The sequence below is a fragment of the Epinephelus lanceolatus genome, chromosome 22 (assembly GCF_041903045.1).
Source record: "Epinephelus lanceolatus isolate andai-2023 chromosome 22, ASM4190304v1, whole genome shotgun sequence".
NCBI lineage: Eukaryota > Metazoa > Chordata > Actinopteri > Perciformes > Serranidae > Epinephelus > Epinephelus lanceolatus.
The window spans coordinates 9832466-9853417 of record NC_135755.1 but is presented as its reverse complement, the minus strand read 5'-3'; the positions used below and the strand labels follow the sequence as shown (position 1 = coordinate 9853417).

Here is a 20952-nt window from a genome sequence, read left to right as displayed (position 1 = left end):
CCTAAAAATGCTGAGTCACCACTGCTTAGTGTGCTCAGAGGGCTGAAAAGGACCAAGTGTGAAAACATCCTCAGACACCTGAATATCACCTTTCTCCCCTCCACAGGGTCTCCACTCACAAGCATGTCCTTAATCCTGGCCTCTGTAGTCCTGCCATCATCACTCTTTTTTATCCCTCATATGTGCTGCAAGAAAGAAGATCATGCTCCACTGACTCCACCCCCACACCCCAAAATACAGCTGCCTACAGTTTATTGTTTTCTATTCTTTCAACGGTTACTGGGAAACAGGTCCAACTGGCAGATGGCTCTTATTTGAATAAGCAGAGGGCGTATCAGGTCTTTGTGTCTGCAGACTGATGGAGTCCACTGATCTAATGGTTTGGTCCGTATGTGCCTGAAGACAAGGTAATATATGTCTCTGTATTTCAGTTGATATTAAATGAATCCAGATGTAAAGATGTTGTATTTGGGGACTGAGATCAGTGCCTGGATTTCTCTTGTCTATTGTTTATAAGGGACCACAGCATTTATTTTCATTTCATAGAATTCACTTGACAGCTTTATTTGCACTTTGATTCTCTTTCCTTTATATGCAGGCACATTGACTCATGGAACATGTTTATCTGAGCTGCAGGTTCACACTTTAGGATTTTCTGCACTCCTGGCTCGTATTCACACAACATCCATCCTAAAGCTTAAAGTAGCTCCTAACTGGTTGAGTAAAGAGAAACTCCTGATAATAAGGAGTCAGTCCTGACTTTAACATGTTTTTGGTGTTTCACCTTTTTCCATCTGGCAGAATTACACCCAGGGGCGGATCTATGGGTGGGCCTGAGTGGGCACCAGATTGACAGCTTGCACACCCAGTAAGATCCATGAAAAAAAAAAAGAAAGAAAAAAGAAATTGCGATTTGATTGCATTTGTGTGAGCCTGTGAGGAGGCTCCGAACATGTTCCATTGGTCTGACATTTCAGTATCTGTGCTGTATCCAACCCCACTCGCAAATCACCAACTTTATGAATTAACTTTGGCTAGTAACAGTAGCGACAATAGTCAGGTGCGCCGTGCTGTCCAAGGTGCTGAGTGTGTCTGGAGCAGAGCAGGTCTCTGTCTCCCCGTGCGCAGTAGTGTTTTTCAATTAAAATAATTTATTTGTTTAAGAAGGGACAGTGTACATCAATGAACATTCCTTTTAAAGAAGGAAAAAGAAAACATAGTTCCTACAGAAATAATAAAGAATCAATAGAGTTCACATAAAATATGCAGTTACAAAATATAAAATACATTAAGACACATAATGATCTTGTCACAGTATAAAGTCACCCAGCGACACAAGTAGGGATGTCACAATTACTTGATTTCACTATTAACCGCGATTTTAAACGCCACGGTTAATTATTCGTAAAGATTCCTCAACACCGTCACTCTCCAAAGATTATGCCGGGACGCGGAACCATATACAGTAGGCAGATCAGCGCAACTCACACGGAACGAAAACAAAGTTACACAAGCAGCATCTCCGAGTGATGAAGTATGGATGAAGAAGACTTTTCCCCCCAAAAAAACGGATAAAGTCAGCCGTGTGGGATCATTTTGGCTATCGCAAAATGACCAAGGGGTCATTGTTGACGACGGCTTTCCAGTGTGTAAAACATGCCGCAAAAAAGTCGCGGCCAAAGGATCAAACACGAGCAACATGATACAACACCTGCAGGACAACCACCCGGCTTTACATGTGCAAGTAAAGGTAACTGCACAATAACTGGGTTAAAATACGTCAATCTCAATTTATCTAATGTAACACTGAATTAAAAATTACATGTTAGCATGTCATTTGCAATTAATGGCGTGGTGGTATGATACGAGTTGGGCTTACAGTGCAACGTGACAAGCTAAGGCACGTCTCAAAAACTTTTTTGATGGATAGTTTTGCAGTTTGTGTGCACACAGCGTGAGGTTGTAATGGTTTTGGGTTACTGTAGGTCTTTGGAGTGAGACGACAGGCAGAAACTCACGTCCACACGAGTGCGGGACTTCACAACTGCTCGTCGTTTATTTTTACATCAACTTAAAAACACTCCAAGCTTACCAAGCCCGGTTGTACGGCTACTACATTTTCATACATGAACACGCCACGCGTACTTATAACCATCACTGTTGTGTTGAGAGATAAAAGAAAAAGCAGGAGCACATAAGTATACGTCCCCGTTCAGATGTAGCTTCTAAAAGCGTGTGGAAAACGCCAGCTGTGCCGTTTCCATCCTTTTTATCCAAGGCGCTTCGGAGGTTGCGCTACTGTTGCGCCTGCCATGTTGTGTCCCTACTGGTTTCCAATTTAACTGGTTTCCTTACCGAACAGCTGCAGATGTGCTGCGCCTCCGTCGGCAGATTCGTCACAAATTCACAAACATACACAACATATTACTGGCGATCTTAAAGTCGCAGCCCACATCTACCACAGCGAATATGCTTCTGTAAGTGAGCACTACGTACCAGCGACATTAAAAAGAGAAAGGAAAGAAAATATGATATACACAAATTTGCATCAAGCTGGACTCGATTTCACGTCAACAAAAGATAATATAGGCCTAACACAAACCGCACGTCTACCCGTGTGAGCCACTGAGACTCACAGAGCGCACAGCTTTGCTCAGGTATTAGTAAATTACGTCAGCATCCAGGTAACATTTTGATTTGGGCTGACCTGAGACAACTGGTTACCCTCGGGTTGCCTTGAAAGTACCCACACATATAATGTTTCTTGTTCTTTGTCCACGAGTCTACAAACATATTCAGTGCCACATTACAGTCTGCACAACACTGCTCACTATGACAAAGCCTGTCATGTTTAAAAAGTGACGATCTAACTCGGAAAATGCTCTCAAAATACGCTTAATGATATGTAAATAAAAACCAAGCACTTACAGCCACTGGATCATTACAGAGGTGACGCAAGGACTTACATTTACTCACGTCACTGTAACTGAGTATTTTTTTGTGTACTTGCACTTTTTAAAATCTAATTTGAGTGTTGCATCAGTAGCCTATGTTTTAATTTAAGTATTATGCTTCGCTGCATTTTAAATGACTTCTGTGACGGAGTAAAAAAAAAAAAAAGTCGGCCGAAATTTTAAAAAAGCAAACGGAATTGTATAAGCGTTAACTACATGACACAATAATAATAGTATTACACTCTATGACAACCTGGCAGCTAGCTCTGATGGAGACATAGGAGCTCTAAGAACAAACTCACAATTATGGACGCACACTAAAAGAAATGTCGCCATTGTCCGAGAGAGGTGACGTCATGCTGTTATCTCTGTCTCTACAGGTACGCAGTGAGCGAGTTAGATCGTCACTTTTTAAACATGACAGGCTTTGTCATAGTGAGCAGTGTTGTGCAGACTGTAATGTGGCACTGAATATGTTTGTAGACTCGTGGACAAAGAACAAGAAACATTATATGTGTGGGTACTTTCAAGGCAACCCGAGGGTAACCAGTTGTCTCAGGTCAGCCCAAATCAAAATGTTACCTGGATGCTGACGTAATTTACTAATACCTGAGGAAAGCTGTGCGCTCTGTGAGTCTCAGTGGCTCACACAGGTAGACATGTAGTTTGTGTTATGTTGTCTTTTGTTGACGTGAAATCGAGTCCAGCTTGACGCAAATTTGTGTATATCATATTTTCTTTCCTTTCTCTTTTTAATGTCGCTGGTACGTAGTGCTCACTTACAGAAGCATATTCGCTGTGGTAGATGTGGGCTGCGACTTTAAGATCGCCAGTAATATGTTGTGTATGTTTGTGAATTTGTGACGAATCTGCCGACGGAGGCGCAGCACATCTGCAGCTGTTCGGTAAGGAAACCAGTTAAATTGGAAACCAGTAGGGACACAACACCGTTACTAAGCAACCAAAACCGCCTGTCACTCACAGGGGGAGTAAAAAGTGACACAGAAATAGCGTATCATCATGCTCACCAGTTATCCCAAGCTCCGAGCTGATAATTCTCCAGGCATTGTTCCTTCTGTTGGAGTCAAAGTAGTACGACGAAGACAGGTCATGTAACTCTGGGTATCCCTGGACAAGAATGATCAGTCGCTCCTCCACTGCTTGCTGCCTTTCACACCACTGAATGTTGTGAAGTCCGACGGAAAGGAAGAAGCAGGTCCGTGGAGCTGATTGGTTAATTCTTATCACATGACATGCAGTGCGCTTGCTGCATTCGAAAAAGTTGAGATTTTTCCATCTCTGTGCGCCACAGATGCGCACGACAAAACAGGCGCGTCGCACCGAATGCGCGCCGCTACGGCGTCACTTTGGATTGTGAGCGCGCTTGACGCGCGTCTACATTGAAACTAATGGATTTGTGCGCGCAAAAGACGCTACATCTGAACGGCCCCTACGTCCGACCAGCGTTGGGTGCGCTCAACAGACTCAAATCATAACAGGCGCTGTTTGATGACGTTGCTGCTAGGCAACACAGTATACACCATGTTAAAGGCACATTTCATATATGTGACTGTTACAAGTTCAAATCCTTTTTTTAGTCGTCAGGCTGTTTCAGTGTCAGTGTGCAATGTGGAAGATATACGTAATGTCTTCTCAAGTAATGCTTCCTCCCATCTGTGTTGAGTAAATGTTGGACTTGTCCTTCCAGCACTATGTCTGTTTCATTTATTATTAACACTGCACGAGATATGCTCTCAATTTATTTGTGTAATTGTAATTTAAAGAGAACAAAAAGACACACACATCCTAGAAAAAACTTAGACTGCTGGACCACAAAGAGGCATGTAGTGAAAGTAGAATCCACACACTACTTTTTGGTTACTTTTCTTTGTTGCTATATTATTTTTGTTATGTTGGCTGTGTTCATGTGATTTTACACATTTATAGTGTGAGATTAATTAAAGCATAATAATCGTGATAATCGTAAAACCGTGATTATTTCTCTGACAATAATCGTACCAAGAAAATCTATAATCGTGACATCCCTAGACACAAATAGTAATATTTCACACATCGTGTTGCCTCCAGTGCCTTAAGTATGTGTAAACTTTACGCCTTGTTTCTGGATGCAACCAAGTAATAATCAGATTTTGGGGGGGGGGCTGTATGGGGTGTGTAGGTGGAGTGTGAAACTGCAGCAATGCAGAGTCCAGATCGTAGTTATTGTTGTAGTTGTGAGTAATTGATTGTAGGAGTCAGTTATATAGTGAGGTGCATGGTAACTAAACACAAAAAGAAAGAAGAAGGGAACCATAAATAAAAAACAAAGAGTCACTCACAAAAAAAACGAAAAAAAAACATATAATGTACATTAGTTCATTAATTGTGGTTACAGATTTGTGTACTTTTGAGCCACTTCTTTAGATTTATTTTGAATGTGGCATACGTATTACAGTCCCGTATCATGGATGGTGTGCTATTCCAGATGTGGCTACCTGCAACTGAAAGGACTGACTGCCCACACGAGGTACGCCTGAGTGGGATTATACAACCCCCCCTTGTGGTGGCCCTGGTCGTGTAGCCAGTAGCGTAACATCATGGTGATAGGCCCCGGTGCAAATATTTGTTTTGTGCCCCCCGCCCTAAACACAAGCGCACGCTCGTGCGCACTGCACGCACGCACACACACACATACAGACACACACACACACACACACACACACACACACACACATTTTTCCAACATATGAGGTTACAAGTCCATTGCCATAGATTTAAATCCCACTAATTCCACTTCATAACAAAGAGAAGCTGTACTCACTCATTAGAAGCTCATCTTACGGGCCTTGAGCTCAGCAAAGTCTTTATCAACTTGAGCTTGGAGAATGAGCGCTCTGCAGTCGCGACAGTGACAGGTATGGTGAGATAGTGCAAACATCAGTAAATGATGCTGCCATGGTGCTGTTTTCCACAATTAGCATCTTAGCCAGATCCTTCACAGTTGGCTCTTTTGCTATTTCAGACTTAAAGCAGGCTCTGAATGCAAGGAGTTGGTCGGGGAAACTTGAGGATAAATCCCTGCTGTAGTGGTCCGTTAGGCGCCGTGCATCCTGGTGAAGTGCGTCATCCTGCGCTTTGTTCAGTGTACCCGGGTGGATAGCGTGGAACACCTCGTTCCTTCATGGGCCCCTGACGGTGTCTGGGCCCCAGTGCAGCTGCACCGGCTGCACTGACAATATTTACGCCACAGACTTTCAATAAAGCAATCGTACTATCAAATTCACAAGAACTCTGTCTGAATACATTGCTCTTCTTAATGGGTTCAGTTGACTATTTAATCTGAAATTTCCTATGACCTGTATCCCAAACACACACCATGTGAAACTGTACATGGACAACTGTGCACTCAGTGAGTATGGACTAGTTTGGATTTAGATTTAACATTTAGATTTAAAATTGAATATTTAGATTTAACTGTGACATTATACTTAACATATTTCAAATATTGCTGTAAATTTGGTAAAAAATGACTTTTTTAAACGTTGTTTGAAGCTAAATGTGAGCCACTTTACTAACAGCTCCCCATACTGAAGTTACCTTGCTCACTTCAAATCCTGCTTCATAGTAAAGGCCTCTGAATACCATCAACATCAGCACTGTACTGATGATGCAAACCAGTGAAATATATGTGGTGTCTTTGGTATTTATGGAAAGTTGACTAAAGAATTTTTAGAGAAATAAGTAAGAAATTGTGTAAACAACTGTGTTTCATTTCCAGCTCAGTGTCTGACTGATGAGATGCAGCTGGAAAGTTTTCCAGTATTCTCGTAGATTGAGGATGAGTTCATGGTTCCTGACAACAGCAAACAGACACCTGACACAGGAACAGGTAGGATGTTGTTATTGGGTAACTCACAGTTTATTCAGAAAGTATTTAGACTTCACTTTTTTCCCATGTTGTTTGGTTGCAGCCTTGTGCTACAATCACTTAAATGTATTTATTTTCCCTCATTAATCTCCACTCAGTACCCCATAATGTAAATGGCATTGCACATTTATTAAAGAGAAAATGCTAAAATCATATTGACATAAAGGTATATGTTAATGTTTCACATGTGACCAGAAACAGTCCAGTGTTGTGATGACTGACTACAGACAGACTGTAGATTGTCTCTGTGTCACCTGTAATAAGTGAACTTTGATCTCATGTGTTTGTGACTCTTCACCTCTGTCTCCTCTCACAGGGAGAAGATGATGTGCATCATCCTGCTGCTCATCAACCTGACCTCCTGTGTCTGTGGTTAGTTTACACCTTCACTTTATCATCCACACTTTCAGGCTGTTTATTACTGTTATCACACATTACCTTTTTATATTGTAGTATCTTTAGCACTGTCCACTCACCCAGCTCTGTTCTAAATAAGAGCACACTGTTATTCAGTCAATCAGTCAAACTCTCCACACAAACATCTATAGATGGAGTTTAAAGGCTCACATGTTAAAGTTGTCACTTTGTCTGCTCCTCACTTTCCCTCTCTGTCTCCTCAACAGGAACATTTGTAGTCAATGTGACACAGACCTCCTATCAGGCAGAGGAGAACCACAACATCACACTGGAGTGGATGTTCACCACCAAACCTGGCAGCTCCCTCCACTCCCTTTCTATCTACTGTGAACTGTTAACTGATCTCAGAGCCTCAGTCCTGTTTCATCTACATGAAGGTGTTGAGGTCCCAGAGTCTCAGGATGAACAGTTTACAGGACGAGTCCAGTGTGACAAAGACGTCCTCAGAGAGGGACGACTCAGACTTCATGTGTCCAGACTCAGGACTGATGACTCAGGACTGTACATGTGTGAAGTGTTCACACGTTATGGCGGCAGCACTGCTACATGTCGGCTCACTGTCACTGGTAAGTTGATTAATACTGGAACCAGAGACTGTTTTTCTGTTTGAACTTGAAAATTAAAGATCAAGATTATTCATGTTTTAGCTCTAGTTTGAATATTTAATTCAGTTACTCTACAGAAACATTAAAGTACTTTTAAGAGACCTTTTTCTGACTTTGAAGTAAAACCTCACATCTTTAATATGTGACCTGTGATGCAGATTAGGATTTTATTTAGTCTTTCTACTGGCTTAAAACAGGTTTTCTCCCTGTCAGTCTGCTGATCTTATTTTCTGTCAGCAGCTGCTGATGAGCCCAAACCTCAGAGACCAACAGAGAGTCCACAACCAGAGAGTCCACAACCAGAGAGTCCACAACCAGAAAGTCGAGGAAGGATCGGCCTTTACGTTGGACTGGGACTGGCAGCAGCAGCTCTACTGTTTGTCTGTACCATCTTTGCAGTCAAAGTCTATTTTAATAAATGTACTGACAAGAAAGAAAACGATGCATCCACAGACACTGAGGTTACCAGAGAAACAACTCATCAGGACGTACAGGACCCTGTGAGTGAGTCATTAGAGCACTGATTCAAGACCTGAATGTCCAGCAGCAGCCCTGCCCCTAACTCAACAACTCAAAACACTGCAGTTTTATTAGTGAGACTGGTATTTCTCCACTCAAAGTCCGCGAAGTAGTTGCACTTCCCTGTGGAATATCATCTGTCCTCACCTCAGATTCCCCGCCACGGATATCAAGGGATCCTACGGAGCCTCCATGCCCAAAACAGCGCCAGACTTGACGGTCATGACACGTCAGCTTCATTAAAAGCATAGCTGCAAATTAAAGCAACAATAGACCAATAGATGACTGGGCGTTATTGGCTCCGGCACCCGCACCTCGGCCGGATCTGATTCATTGTGCCATACTTGCAAATCGTGAGGGAAGGAGGAAAGCAGTAGCCTAATTTGTGTCTTTGTGCGTAATTAATTTGAGTCTTTTGTTTCCTTTTAGTATTGTGTATTTTGTATTGTTTTGCGTATCTGTAACTGTATTTGTGAGTGAGAGAGTTTTAAAAGAATATTTTGTCTGCACATGATTTAAAACAATAAAATAGCCCTCCATCCTAGGCGTTTCTAGCCCATTTTGGGGGTGCTGAAGCACCCCTAAATTAAATCCCAGCACCCCTAAAATTTAAGAGATTTAAAAAATTTTTTTTTTTTTTTACTGTATGTCCCTTTTTAACAAGCTAGAAAACTGTCAAAACCAGACAGTACTTGGTTGCAATGTAATATTTTAACAACACAAATACAGCCCCCCCGCCCCGAAAATGGTTTGATTCACCCCATCCCTCCCACCGTTCCCCAACTCGGGCTCTGAGTGCTCTATCTGCACAGAGCAATGTGCTGCCTTCCAGAGTGGGTGATATGCAGTAGTGGTGTAAGTACCTGGCTTAAACCAGGATATATAGGACATTTCTTAACTCCTACCACTCAATACCAACACATTATTATCATTATTTATTGTCCTCATTTTTGCTGCATTTAATCGTAGGTCACTGTTTATGTTGTTAGGTAGGAGTTAGCTGACATTTTTTCTAGCTAGGAAACGTTACAGGTGGTCAGTACCACTGTCCTCTGTTTGAGAGAGAAGCTAGCTGTTGTGTCATGTGCATGTGTTAATATTAAAGCCAAGGTGCTACTGACTAGCTAACTGACTGGATGCCCATTAACATTATAACTCCTATTGTGTGTATTTATTATTATTATTTTGTAGATTTCAAGCACTTCTCTTTTTTTGAAGTGTATTTTTATTTATGTATTTGTATTATATAATACAGACAAGAAGGAAAAAGGCAGAGACAAACACTGAAAAAGTCAATTACTGTTAATGTGTTAATGTTACATGTTGTGCATTGCATTTCAAATAAAAGTCCAAAAAATAAGTCCAAGGTCCATTTTTGGTATTTTTGGTACTCACTATGGGGGGCTGGTTTACTCCAGAAACATACATACTGTTTATATGTATGTTGAGGAGCTGCTGTATCAAAATGAGTTGTCTTCCCCCAGAAATTAGGGTTACGATATGTTTATTTCATGATTCCAATCCATTCCTCTTTTGCTGTGGCTCAGCATTTAAATAACCTTTATCAGATTTGATGGTTTAGTCACAGACTTTCCCAAAAAGTGCTTTTCTTTCACAAATGTGGGAATGAAATTGAGTTAAAATGTACAAAACAGTCAAATTTATCTTGCCTGGCCGGGCAGCTCTCTGGGTGCTCAGCACCCCTAAACCTCTGATCCTAGAATCGCCCCTGCCCTCCATCAGTACGTCATTTTTCTTTTGATTACTGAAATGTTTAACCACTCATCCTTAGCTGTATTTTAAGTGTAACCCTTCGCCATAACTTACCACTAGTGTTTTATCAGTAAAAATAGTAATATATAATATATAAACATATTCAGAGACAGTCCAGAGGACTCCTCAGTCACCAACAAGTCCCATTCACCTGCTGCTAGGAGAGCACTCATTGACTTTAACCACTGGCGCCATCTTGTGGCAGAAATATATTACTGCAGCTTTTGTTCTTTGAAAAGTCAGGCCTACATGTGTGCAGGAGAACAAATAAGCTTTACATTGCTGTGGTTGTAGTTGACATAGTTTTTAGTGCTGATGCCTGGTGTCCATCAGTTGTGTGTGATAATCAGGATAATAAATACAAAGGAGTATTGTGATGACTAAAGACAGACTGTAGATTGTCTCTGTGTCACCTGGAATAAGTGAACTTGAGAGTCGAGGAAGGATCGCCTCTACGCTGGACTGGGACTGGCAGCAGCTCTACTGTTTGTCTGCATCACTCTCTTTGCAGTCAAAGTTTGTTTCACTAAATTTACTGATTAGAAATAAAGCTATGCATCCACAGACACTGAGGTTCTCAAAGAAACAACTCATCAGGACGTACAGGACTCTTTCTTGAGGACCCTGTGAGTGAGTCATTAGAGCACTGATTCAAGATGCTGGTGTTATAACTAAAGACCTGTTTATTTTACAAAACTGAAAGAGAAATGAGCTACAGACTGAACAACTGGGTGTTTGAGATAAGCTGACTGCCAGCACTTTAGAGGAAGGGGGTTGTCACAAATATGTGTTAAACTTAGAGTTACTCTGATCAACCAATCACGCTCCAGCAGTTTCGTAGAGCGTGCGCTGTTTGCAACACCATCACCACGAACTGACTGCACTGAGACACAGAGGAAGACATCTTACCATCCACCCACCACGAAACTCCACCTGCTAACTTTTACATTGTGTGAGTTGCTGTGCAAAATTTCAACTTTTGGACCTTTCCGGTGTGCCAGATGAAACATGAGGTAATGTGCAAATACAAAGAGCTGATATCACTGTTAATAGTCCTGTAGTCTATTAGCTGACAGTAATTTGGACTGTTCCCACAGCTGTTGAAGAGAGCGGAGGAAACAGAAATAAATTTAAAAAAAAACAACTTGGTGCCTCTGAAGGCTTTTTCTCCTCTCCTCTTTCTTATCCAATTCATAGCATCCTTATTTTGGAAGCATTGTATACGTTAACTGTAAAGTGACATGATTAACAGCCGACTTGTTTCCTGTATTTTTTTTCGACGCATGTATTTTAGGTGAGGTGAGAGCTCGTGGTTTCCTGCCCTTTCTGCTATAGTTTCAGTTTGTTTTGTTTTTCAGTCGAACGCTGGATGGAAATATTTTGAATATGATGATATAGTCAAGTCAATTTAAATCAAAAGTGGGCCCAACCTAGGAGAAAACACAATAGCAGTGTTTCATAGTTTTGATTGGTCCTAATACCCTCCTGTATCATATAATAAACCTTTATGGATTTAATGGAACATTATTTTTCAAGGTCATTTCACAGTCACATGGTCTGGGTGACATCATGTTAATATCAGATGGTGTATGTACTGTACACCTATTTAACATATTCGGTGTCTGTTCCAAAGGTTTTGGGGTCAATCTTTTCAATAAAACAAATTTTAAGAGGATATTCTGATGTACTGTGCCTGTATCTGAGGTACTACGACCCAACAACCAATGTTTTTACCAAATTGTCCACTTACAGTTTGAGCCACACTGCTCCTATGGGTGCATCTAAACTGGGTGTGAATTATTCTGTATATATTTAGTATCTATAATGTCATCACTCGTTGTCGGGGGGGTGGGGAGAATTCCCCACAGGAATAACTTCACAGGTAAAGTGATCATTTTAAAGCATTTTTGAAAAAAATAAAAATCTTAGATCAGGGGTTCTCAAACTTTTCATGACTGAGCGCCACTTTAGGGGGCAGCATATGATTGAGGGCGGCACAGGAAAGGTTCACACACTTGGGGTGACCCCGACAAGAATTTTCCTGGTCAACCAATAGTCATCACTAGTCGCTCGCATGTTTAAGATATTAATGTAATAATTAAATGATATATTTTGGTGGTTTGAGTTGAAGGTGTGAGAAAGAATACTATCAGTAACATTGTTAACACTGTGCTACATTACAGAGAAATACAAAACCGTACTAATGAACCTTCATTAATATAGGCCTATATTTTATCTCCAAGTGCACGTCACACACTGAGCGAGCCGCCTGTTAATGACGCTGTGGGCTAATGGGCATGTAGCTACTTCCATGTTTCAGATGATACGTCATGTTTGTAGTCGACCAATGAAGATGAGTTTACATATCACCTTGGGTTCGTCCTTCACCTTCTCAAAATGATCCCACACTTTGGATTTCCTGCCCGACATGTTATTAACTAGCCTGTGGAATAACTGCAGGTACCAGCCCTGGAAATTAACCTGACTCCTGTCTGACTGCTGAGCGTGGACACTTCCTGTGTCTGTCAAGCCCGGTTTCACTTCGAAGTCGTCGAAATTCAGTGCATGGGCAGTGACTTGCGGCATGAGAAACCAACAAAAAAGGCAACCTGTGACGTTGACATGATACGCAGCTGGTTGCTGTTATAGTTTAACGGTGTCTGTCAGCATCAGGGGGAAACACAGCAGGACAAGGACAAAAATTAAGGCGGCTAAAGTCCGACTGGGGCAGGATACTGGATGGGTCCAACGAACACAGACTTTAATATTCTAAATTCTAGATTCTGTTCTGCGACTAAGCGACCAATGAAATCTTGGGAATAATGACCTTTCTGGTCGACTAACATTTGGTCGACTATTAGGGAGCAGGCTTAGTACACACCATAACTTTTCTTTTTGGCATACTATAGGCTACTATGATATATTTGAATATTGTGGTGGATGTGTCCGCCCCAGTATTATAATTACTGTCTAGCTCTTCACCTCTGTCTCCTCTCACAGGGAGAAGATGATGTGCATCATCCTGCTGCTCATCAAACTGACCTCCTGTGTCTCTGGTGAGTTTACACCTTCACTTTATCATCCACTAACACTAAAGACAGAGTACTCTCAGGCTTTTTGCCTCTGACCAGGAGGTTGTGTTTGCGGTATGATTGTTTGTAACTCAGCAGGATTACAGAAAAACTACCGTCCTGATTTCCATGCAACTTGGTGGAAGGGTGTATCACGGGCAAACAAAGAAAAAGAACCCACTAAATTCTGGAGCAGATCTGAATCACTAGGCAGATACACCAATTACTTTTTCAACTTGGGTTGACAGAATAATGTTCTTGACACGTATCCAGTCAAATGAGTTAATGTCCAAAACAAAAAAGCATCTTTGGTTGGGTGATGTTCCCATTAATTGCAGCATGATGATACAGACATAAGTAGATTAACGTGATGACTTACTGAGATGAACGTGAAGCGATCTAGATGCCATGTTCATGCCGTGCCCTGCTTAGGGTAAGAACAATATGAATAGAAACCTTCATTGTCATTGTATACCAGATACAACGAAATTGGACATGCTGCTCCTAATGGTGCACAACAACAACTCCACACTAAAAAAGTATCACTCATAGACACACATTCCACATTAAAATAGAGTCCATAGTGCAATACTGCATCTATCAGCAGTAGTCCGGTGCAAATAGCAATAAAGTGGAGACAGAGAAAAAAACAGAACAAGAAAGAAAGTCAGTGAGAGTTTATCACAGTAATGGCCTGGGGGAAGAAACTGTTTCTAAATCTGGATGTGTGTGTTTTGATGGACCGACAGCGCCTGCCTGAGGGCAGCAGCTGAAACAGGTTATGGCCAGGGTGAGTGCAGTCTTTTGAGATAGTGGAAGCTCTTTTGAGGTAGCGAGCAGTGGCGATGTCGTTTAATGAGGGAAGTGAGCAGCCGATGACCTTTTCAGCTGTGCACATGATGCGTTGTAGTGAGTGTCTCTCCGCAGCTGTGCTGCCTGCGTACCAGACTGTAATGTTGTATGTTATGATGCTTTCAATGGCTGACCGGTAGAAGGCCACAAGCAGCTTCTCCTCCAGGTTGTTCCTCCTCAGCAGCCTGAGGAAATGGAGACGCTGCTGTGCCTTCTTGGTTATTTCTGTGGTGCTGATGTTCCAGGAGATGTTGTTGGATATGTGGAGCCCCAGGTACTTGAAAGAGTGAACCTGCTCCACACATGCTCCATTAATCCACAGTGGTGATGGGTCTGCCTTGTGTTTTCTCCTAAAGTCCAGGATGAGTTCTTTTGTTTTGGTTGTGTTTAGTTCCAGGTTATTTGTGCCGCACCACCTCGACAGTCTTTGGATCTCGTCTCTGTAATTGGACTCGTCTCCCCCTGTTATGAGTCCAACTACAACTGTGTCATCCGCAAACTTAATGATGTTGTTAGTCGGGTGGGCTGTGTTCAGAAAGACTTCGTCCTCCCCCGTGACCTTATAACACCTGCTTCATATCACCTGTGACCAGTGTTACTATACATAGACCATACACAGACCACCAGCTAGTGGTTAAAAATGTTATAGTCCATACATACAATACATCATTGACATCATTCTAATGGTGTGGGAAATATATCCAGACATGTATAGTGGTTGTACTTGAGGCTTTTCATATCATAGAAGACTGGACTATTGGTCTCGGAGGAAGTCTGTCCGAGTGCCTTTCTAGTTAATTATTGGTTTCATGCATCACCTCTTAGCTGCAGCAACTCTGAGCTCTCATGTTTCCCGACCTTCCAGCTTTGTTCTAAATAAGAGCACACTGTTATTCAGTGAATCAGTCAAACTCTCCACACAAACATCTGTAGATGGAGTTTAAAGGCTCACATGTTAAAGTTGTCACTTTGTCTGCTCCTCACTTTCCCTCTCTGTCTCCTCAACAGGAACATCTGTAGTCAATGTGACACAGACCTCCTATCAGGCAGAGGAGAACCACAACATCACACTGGAGTGGATGTTCACCACCAAACCTGGCAGCTCCCTCAAGCCCCTTTTGATCTACTGTGAACTGTTAACTGATCTCAGAGCCTCAGTCCTGTTTCATCTACATGAAGGTGTTGAGGTCCCAGAGTCTCAGGATGGACAGTTTACAGGACGAGTCCAGTGTGACAAAGACGTCCTCAGAGAGGGACGACTCAGACTTCATGTGTCCAGACTCAGGACTGATGACTCAGGCCAGTATATGTGTGAAGTGTTCACAAATTATGGCAGCAGCACTGCTACATGTCGGCTCACTGTCACTGGTAAGTAAACTCAGTAGATCTGTCTTAGCAGATTCAATTCTGCAGCTTTTCTGGATAAAAAAGAACCTGAGGAGAAAAATATTGTGGACCTCTGCAATCCACAATCTGTATACTTCCTTCTTGTAGTATCTGGTCTTGATAAATATTGACATCCAGTCTTGATAACACCCATTGACCCTTCATTCAGTAAGAGAAGTAGCATCAGGCCGGCTCAGACCAGGGTCCAACAACAACACAGCTGTGCTCCATTGACTCTAATGCAGTCATTTCAGATTTCCTTCATTGTCAGGCTGGTTTTGTGGATTTGGAGCTAAATGTTGTGCCTGGGGCACGTCGTGTGTTACTGCTGCTCGTTACCTGGAGAAGTTGGAAAAAGATATACGTTTCCTCTCTGTTCCAAAACCAGAATCAAACCCTGAAAAGTGTAGGGTTAGCTAGCTAGCTACTGAAGATATGGACAGATTTTGTCAACGTGATAGCATCACAACTGTGCAAGATGCAGTCACAATACTTTACAGGTGTGTAGTGTAGACCAAATTCATAGAGAGGTGTGGTCTGAGCAAGGGAGACAGAAATAGGGGGGTAGGAAGTAGAGAAGGGACCACTGGCCCCCCACTTCATGCCACCTGTTTTAAGTTGCAAATCGCAGTGTTGCAGCTGGTGTGATCCTATCACAAGATGGTCGTTTTTAGTGAAATGTTATTTCTTCATAGGAATGACACAGATTTGTTTGGTCTCTTTACAGCAGCAAAGGCTTCGTCCAAACCTGTGAGACCAAACCCAACAAGTGCACAATCACAGGGTTGGGAATGGATCATCCTATATTGTTTCCTGGGACTGATACCAGCAGCAGCAGGCCTGGTTTTGGGTCACTTTTTGTACAGACGCTTTCGGCTTCGGAAATGGAGACAAAGAGTAAGACAAAGACCAGGACAAGGACAAGAGTCCAACAGTTCCATCAATACTCTTAATAATTTTAAGCCAAGACAACCAGATTCCTGCTCAGATCATAGTGATGGATCTGAGTCAGCTCCACACTCTGTACATGCATCACTGGAAACAGCTGCAACGATAAATTCAATGAGACAAGACTGTTCAATTTAATACCACAGAGAAACAGAAAATACTACTTTCCCATTGGCTGGCAGGGAGTAGAACTGCATATCAGGATATACCAGCAGGTGACATTTGATTAATTTATCTGACACTATTATCCAACATGATTTACAATAAGTGCATTCAACCATGTGAATATAACCCAGAAAGGGCAAGAATCAAGCAAGTACCTAATTTCTGAGGCGGCTGTGGCTCAGAGGTAGAGTGGGTCATCCACCAATCGACAGATCAGCGGTTCGATCCTGGGCTCCTCCAGGCTGCATGTCTAAGTATCCTTGAGCAAGATACTGAATTGCTCCCGATGGCTGTTCCATCGGTGTGTGAGTGTGTTAAAACCGAGTAGCAGGTGGCACCTTGTATGGTAGCCTCGGCCACCAGTGTGTGAATGGGTGAATGTGACTTGTAGTGTATAAAGCGCTTCGAGTGGTCATTAGATGACTAGAAAGACGCTACACAAATGCAGGTCCATTTACCACTTACCATCCATTTCCATCAAATAAGCTGAACTGCTTCAAGTGCATTTAGAAATAATAGGAAAACGAGAAAGTTTGGGTGAGCACATTCACAGCACAATAGTCAAGTACCAGTGTCTTGAAAAAAAAAAAAAAAAATTGTAATGTGGTGTTTAAACTCAGATGTACAGTTACTGTTTTATTTGTGTCTGTTACAGCTGGCTGTTATTTTTTACTGTCTGTTATTTACGGTCATTATTTCATTGTATGTATGCTCAAAAGAAAAGCTCTGAGTTGTTAACACTGGTATTAATATTATAGAGCAGCAGAGGGAGCTCTTTGGTCTTGTTTGCTCTCCTGTCTGCAGGTTACAGCTGTAATCGTTTAGACCAGTGGTTCCCAACTGGTTAGTTGCTGTCCAAAACTGGGCCGCAGGTTCATTCTGAATGGACCGCAAGTGACTTACAAACGTGTGAAGTTGGTAAAAAACACACTTTATTTTGAAGTACAGTGATTTGACAGCACAGAGCTTTTATTTTGAAGTGTCATTTCCTGGCATTTCTGTATCCATCCTAGCTGGGCTACAGGGAGGTTACCGCTGGGCCAGATGTGGCCCATGGGCCTATTGAATAGGTCAGCAGTATTCTTTTGTTGTACAGTTCTAGTTTTCTTATTTGTACCACTGATAATAAATAATAGATTTGTTTTTTAAAGAAGATGCACCGTGTGTGTGTGTGTGTGTTGGGGTAGAACTGGGCACCACAAAGAAAGGGCACCTATATTCAATCAATCAATTAATCTAACTTCATTTATATAGCACATTTTCATACAATAAATTGTAACACAAAGTGCTTCACAGAATAAATAGACAAATGCCCCAGAACTTATTACTGATCTTATCTTCAGACAAAAGGTGTAGGAGATGTTTCTTTTACCTGCTTGACAGTTTCGACTGTGTCTCCAGTCTTCCTCAGAAGCATAGGCGTAACTATCAGGGGGAGGCAGGGGACATGTCCCCTCCAATATTTAGACGAGATGAAATTGTCCTCCCCCAAAAAATAACACCAAACACCAATGACAACCCCTTTTCCTAAAGAGGTAAAAAATCACAGCCCAGCAGCTCTAAACACTTATATATCTTCCTTAACCATTTCGCAACTATTTTCATAACACCCCTACTGGACCATAGGTCCAGTACCCAACATGTTGCCTCTCTTAGTTGCTCCATTGCAGAGTTGCCGGTCACGTTGTATGTGGTTAACATTCATAAGCATGCTAATGTCAGAGCAAAGGGTGTCAGCAAAGATAGATTCGTCAAACAAGAAAGTTGAAGATCTTTCGAGAGAGCTACACCAGCAGATTGCAAATACCCGTGCCGAACACACCAAGGCAATGAAAGAAGTTGAAAAAGCTAAGGCTGCGCATGCTATGCGAATCATCGGCGTGGATAAAGGCTTTGGTGAAATGCGACCGCAGCTTGCTGTTTATAAGATGCTACAAGATGCGCTAGCCCTCGACTACTCTCCGAAGTTGGACCGGGCTCACAGGAGTCTGCAGCCCAAGCGGAAAGATGGGAACCCGCCTAGACCCATTGTGGTTAAGTTTCACTACTTCCAGGAGAAGATGGACGTTCTGCGGAAAGCTGCGGCAGCGGGAGCCATCTTTCACAACAACAAGCGGATCCACATTTACCCCAACTACACACCCTCGTGAGGGCGAAGCGGGCTGCCTTCAATGAGGTCAGGGGGCTGCTGCGCCACTGCCCTGAGGTCAAGTATGGCATCTTGTACCTGGCTATACTTTGGATAGCTACTCCAGGAGGTGAGCAGAAGTTGCTTGGTAACGCATCCGAGGCCAGAGCCTACATTACGAGCAACTTACAGCCACGAGATTCGGAGACAGAGTGAGTATTATGTGCTCAAAATGAAACAAAAATAATCGTCTGTTTCCAGCCAGCATGCTAGCATAATAGCTAACCACTATGTCTAACCTGCTAACCGCTGGGCAGCCGGACATTATCTATCAGCATTATATGCTGGATGCTTAGGCACAGACCCTCACTTAATGTGTCCCCGTCCCCCCAATGTTAAAATGAAAGTTACGCTCATGCTCAGAAGTGTCATCCCGCTGGCCAGCCCAACAGACCTATCAGAATCTGTCGGGCCGGCCACGCGCCCCGCCGTTGGATGGTCTCCATAATGTGGTTATTTCTCCTGCAGTGATCTGTGATGGCTGATTTTAAGTTTTCTTTTTCCTTGTATTGAATGATCTTCCTGTTTCTCCGATGTATGTTTTCTTGCATGATTTGCATGGTATTTTATATATTACACTGCATTTTTTGTCCGGTTCTATTTTGTCTTTCGGGTGTAGGCCTACTAGCAGCTGATCCGTTGTATTGGTTCTGTTATCCCCCGGATGTTGTGTCTTTGTTTTCATTGTCAGTTTTTTGTGTGTGTATTGTTTCCCTTTCTTCTTGCTTCTTCTCTTTGTTTTTGACTTGTTGTTTTCCTTTGTTCAGGGCCCATCTGTGATATTGGCAGAGTGTGAGTGCGTGTTGTAGGCTATGTGTTTTTCCTCCTCCTGTCTGTCGTTATCTTCGGTTATGATGCTGGCCCGTTCATAAAGAGTTCTGCCGACTGAGAGTTTTTAATTTTGTTTGTAACTGCTTTCTGTCTATTCTGTCGATGGTATAACTACTCAAAAATGAATAGCATTGAAATAAATAATCTAATATAAATATGTTTTAATGACTTTTATTGTATACAAATGACTGTTGTTCTTTTAATAGCACATTCATATTCTTTTCTGCTCATGAAATTATCAGATACGCCCATATATTATATCCAAATGAACTGAAAACCTTGGTGCCAAAAAGGTGTATGTGACTATTTTTGAAATTTAGAAATGTAGAAAAAATATTTTTTTTTAGTAAAAGATAAATTATTATTCATTAAGTATTGTGCCATCCATCTGTGTCAGTAAATGTGCTTTAAATAGGTGAAAACAGTACAGAAAGTAAGAGCAAACTATGGTAATTTTTTGTTTTGGCTCTCCTGTAAAGTTGGTGAAATGTCACTTACGCCCTCTTGGTTCTCAGCCCTCGATATGGTGTCTTTACGAGCGGGCCAGCATCATAACTGAGGATAAAGAACAATATTGAACAATTTTAAAAAGTAAACTTAACTCAATAAAGAGCTGTGATGGAAACACTGATAAACAACACAAAAGAATACATGAACAGATATACAGTGGTGGAAAAAAGTTTTCGGACACCCCATGCATTTGTGAAATATTGCATTAAGAATCACTCTTAGGTCTTCAAGTGCAATTTCTTTTAGTACAGTCACAGCCAAAATACTAAATAAATCCTAAAAAAGCCATTAAAAACTTAAAATTGATTGGTTCCATAAAAATACACAAGAAATTTTGAGTATTGGGTCATTTTGGTACCAGTGATGAAGGTCATTCTTTTTATTAAAAGACACAATTTTTGTTGCCAAGCTTCGTGTCTACATAAAGCCAGCACATTTGAAAGTTCTTCAGACACAAAAATGGCTAAAACAAGGAACCTAACACAGGAAACACGCCTGAAGATAAAGATTCTCAGCCAGGAAGGGTACAGCTGCCGCCAGATAGCCAGGAAGTGCAGATGCAGTCCTTCAGCAGTTGGATACACTCTGCAGAAATACAGACGAACCAACAGCTTGGAAGACAAACCAAGATCTGGGCGTCCAAGGGTTTCTTCAGCAAGAAATGGCCGCATCCTGATCCGCATGTGCAGGCAAAACCGCCGAATGACATCACAGGAGCTTCAGCAGCAGTGGTCAAACCAAACTGGTGTCCAGTGCTCCACCTGCACTGTACGTGGCCGACTTTTAGATCATGGCTTAAGGTCCT

At 42.0% G+C, this 20952-nt stretch overlaps 1 protein-coding gene and 1 long non-coding RNA gene across 4 annotated transcripts; both read left to right on the top strand.

Moving 5' to 3' along the window:
- The first annotated feature begins 290 nt into the window (after positions 1-290).
- Positions 291-7549, top strand: LOC144459845 (uncharacterized). The gene is made up of 3 exons (XR_013488640.1): positions 291-407; positions 6733-6843; positions 7199-7549. It is a non-coding gene; the product is annotated as an uncharacterized LOC144459845 (long non-coding RNA).
- A 3243-nt stretch (positions 7550-10792) lies between these two features.
- Positions 10793-19852, top strand: LOC117272814 (uncharacterized). 3 transcript variants are annotated; one of them, XM_078164359.1, is made up of 4 exons: positions 10803-11209; positions 13197-13252; positions 15128-15487; positions 16236-19852. In XM_078164359.1, exons 1-4 carry the CDS (start codon positions 11205-11207, stop codon positions 16589-16591), a joined length of 777 nt encoding a protein of 258 aa, XP_078020485.1. In that variant the 5' UTR covers positions 10803-11204; the 3' UTR covers positions 16592-19852. The 3 variants fall into 3 exon arrangements, with proteins under 3 accessions (XP_078020486.1, XP_078020485.1, XP_033507779.2); XM_033651888.2 differs by having other exon boundaries at positions 10806-11209; positions 16233-19850; XM_078164360.1 differs by having other exon boundaries at positions 10793-11209; positions 15128-16369.
- The last annotated feature ends 1100 nt before the right edge of the window (positions 19853-20952 follow it).

Bases quoted from the DNA above. Each gene is read 5' to 3' on its own strand.
- LOC117272814 (XM_033651888.2), top strand. The intron at 13,253-15,127 runs GTGAGTTTACAC...TCTCCTCAACAG, and splicing joins ACTGACCTCCTGTGTCTCTG to GAACATCTGTAGTCAATGTG. The intron at 15,488-16,232 runs GTAAGTAAACTC...GTCTCTTTACAG, and splicing joins ATGTCGGCTCACTGTCACTG to CAGCAAAGGCTTCGTCCAAA.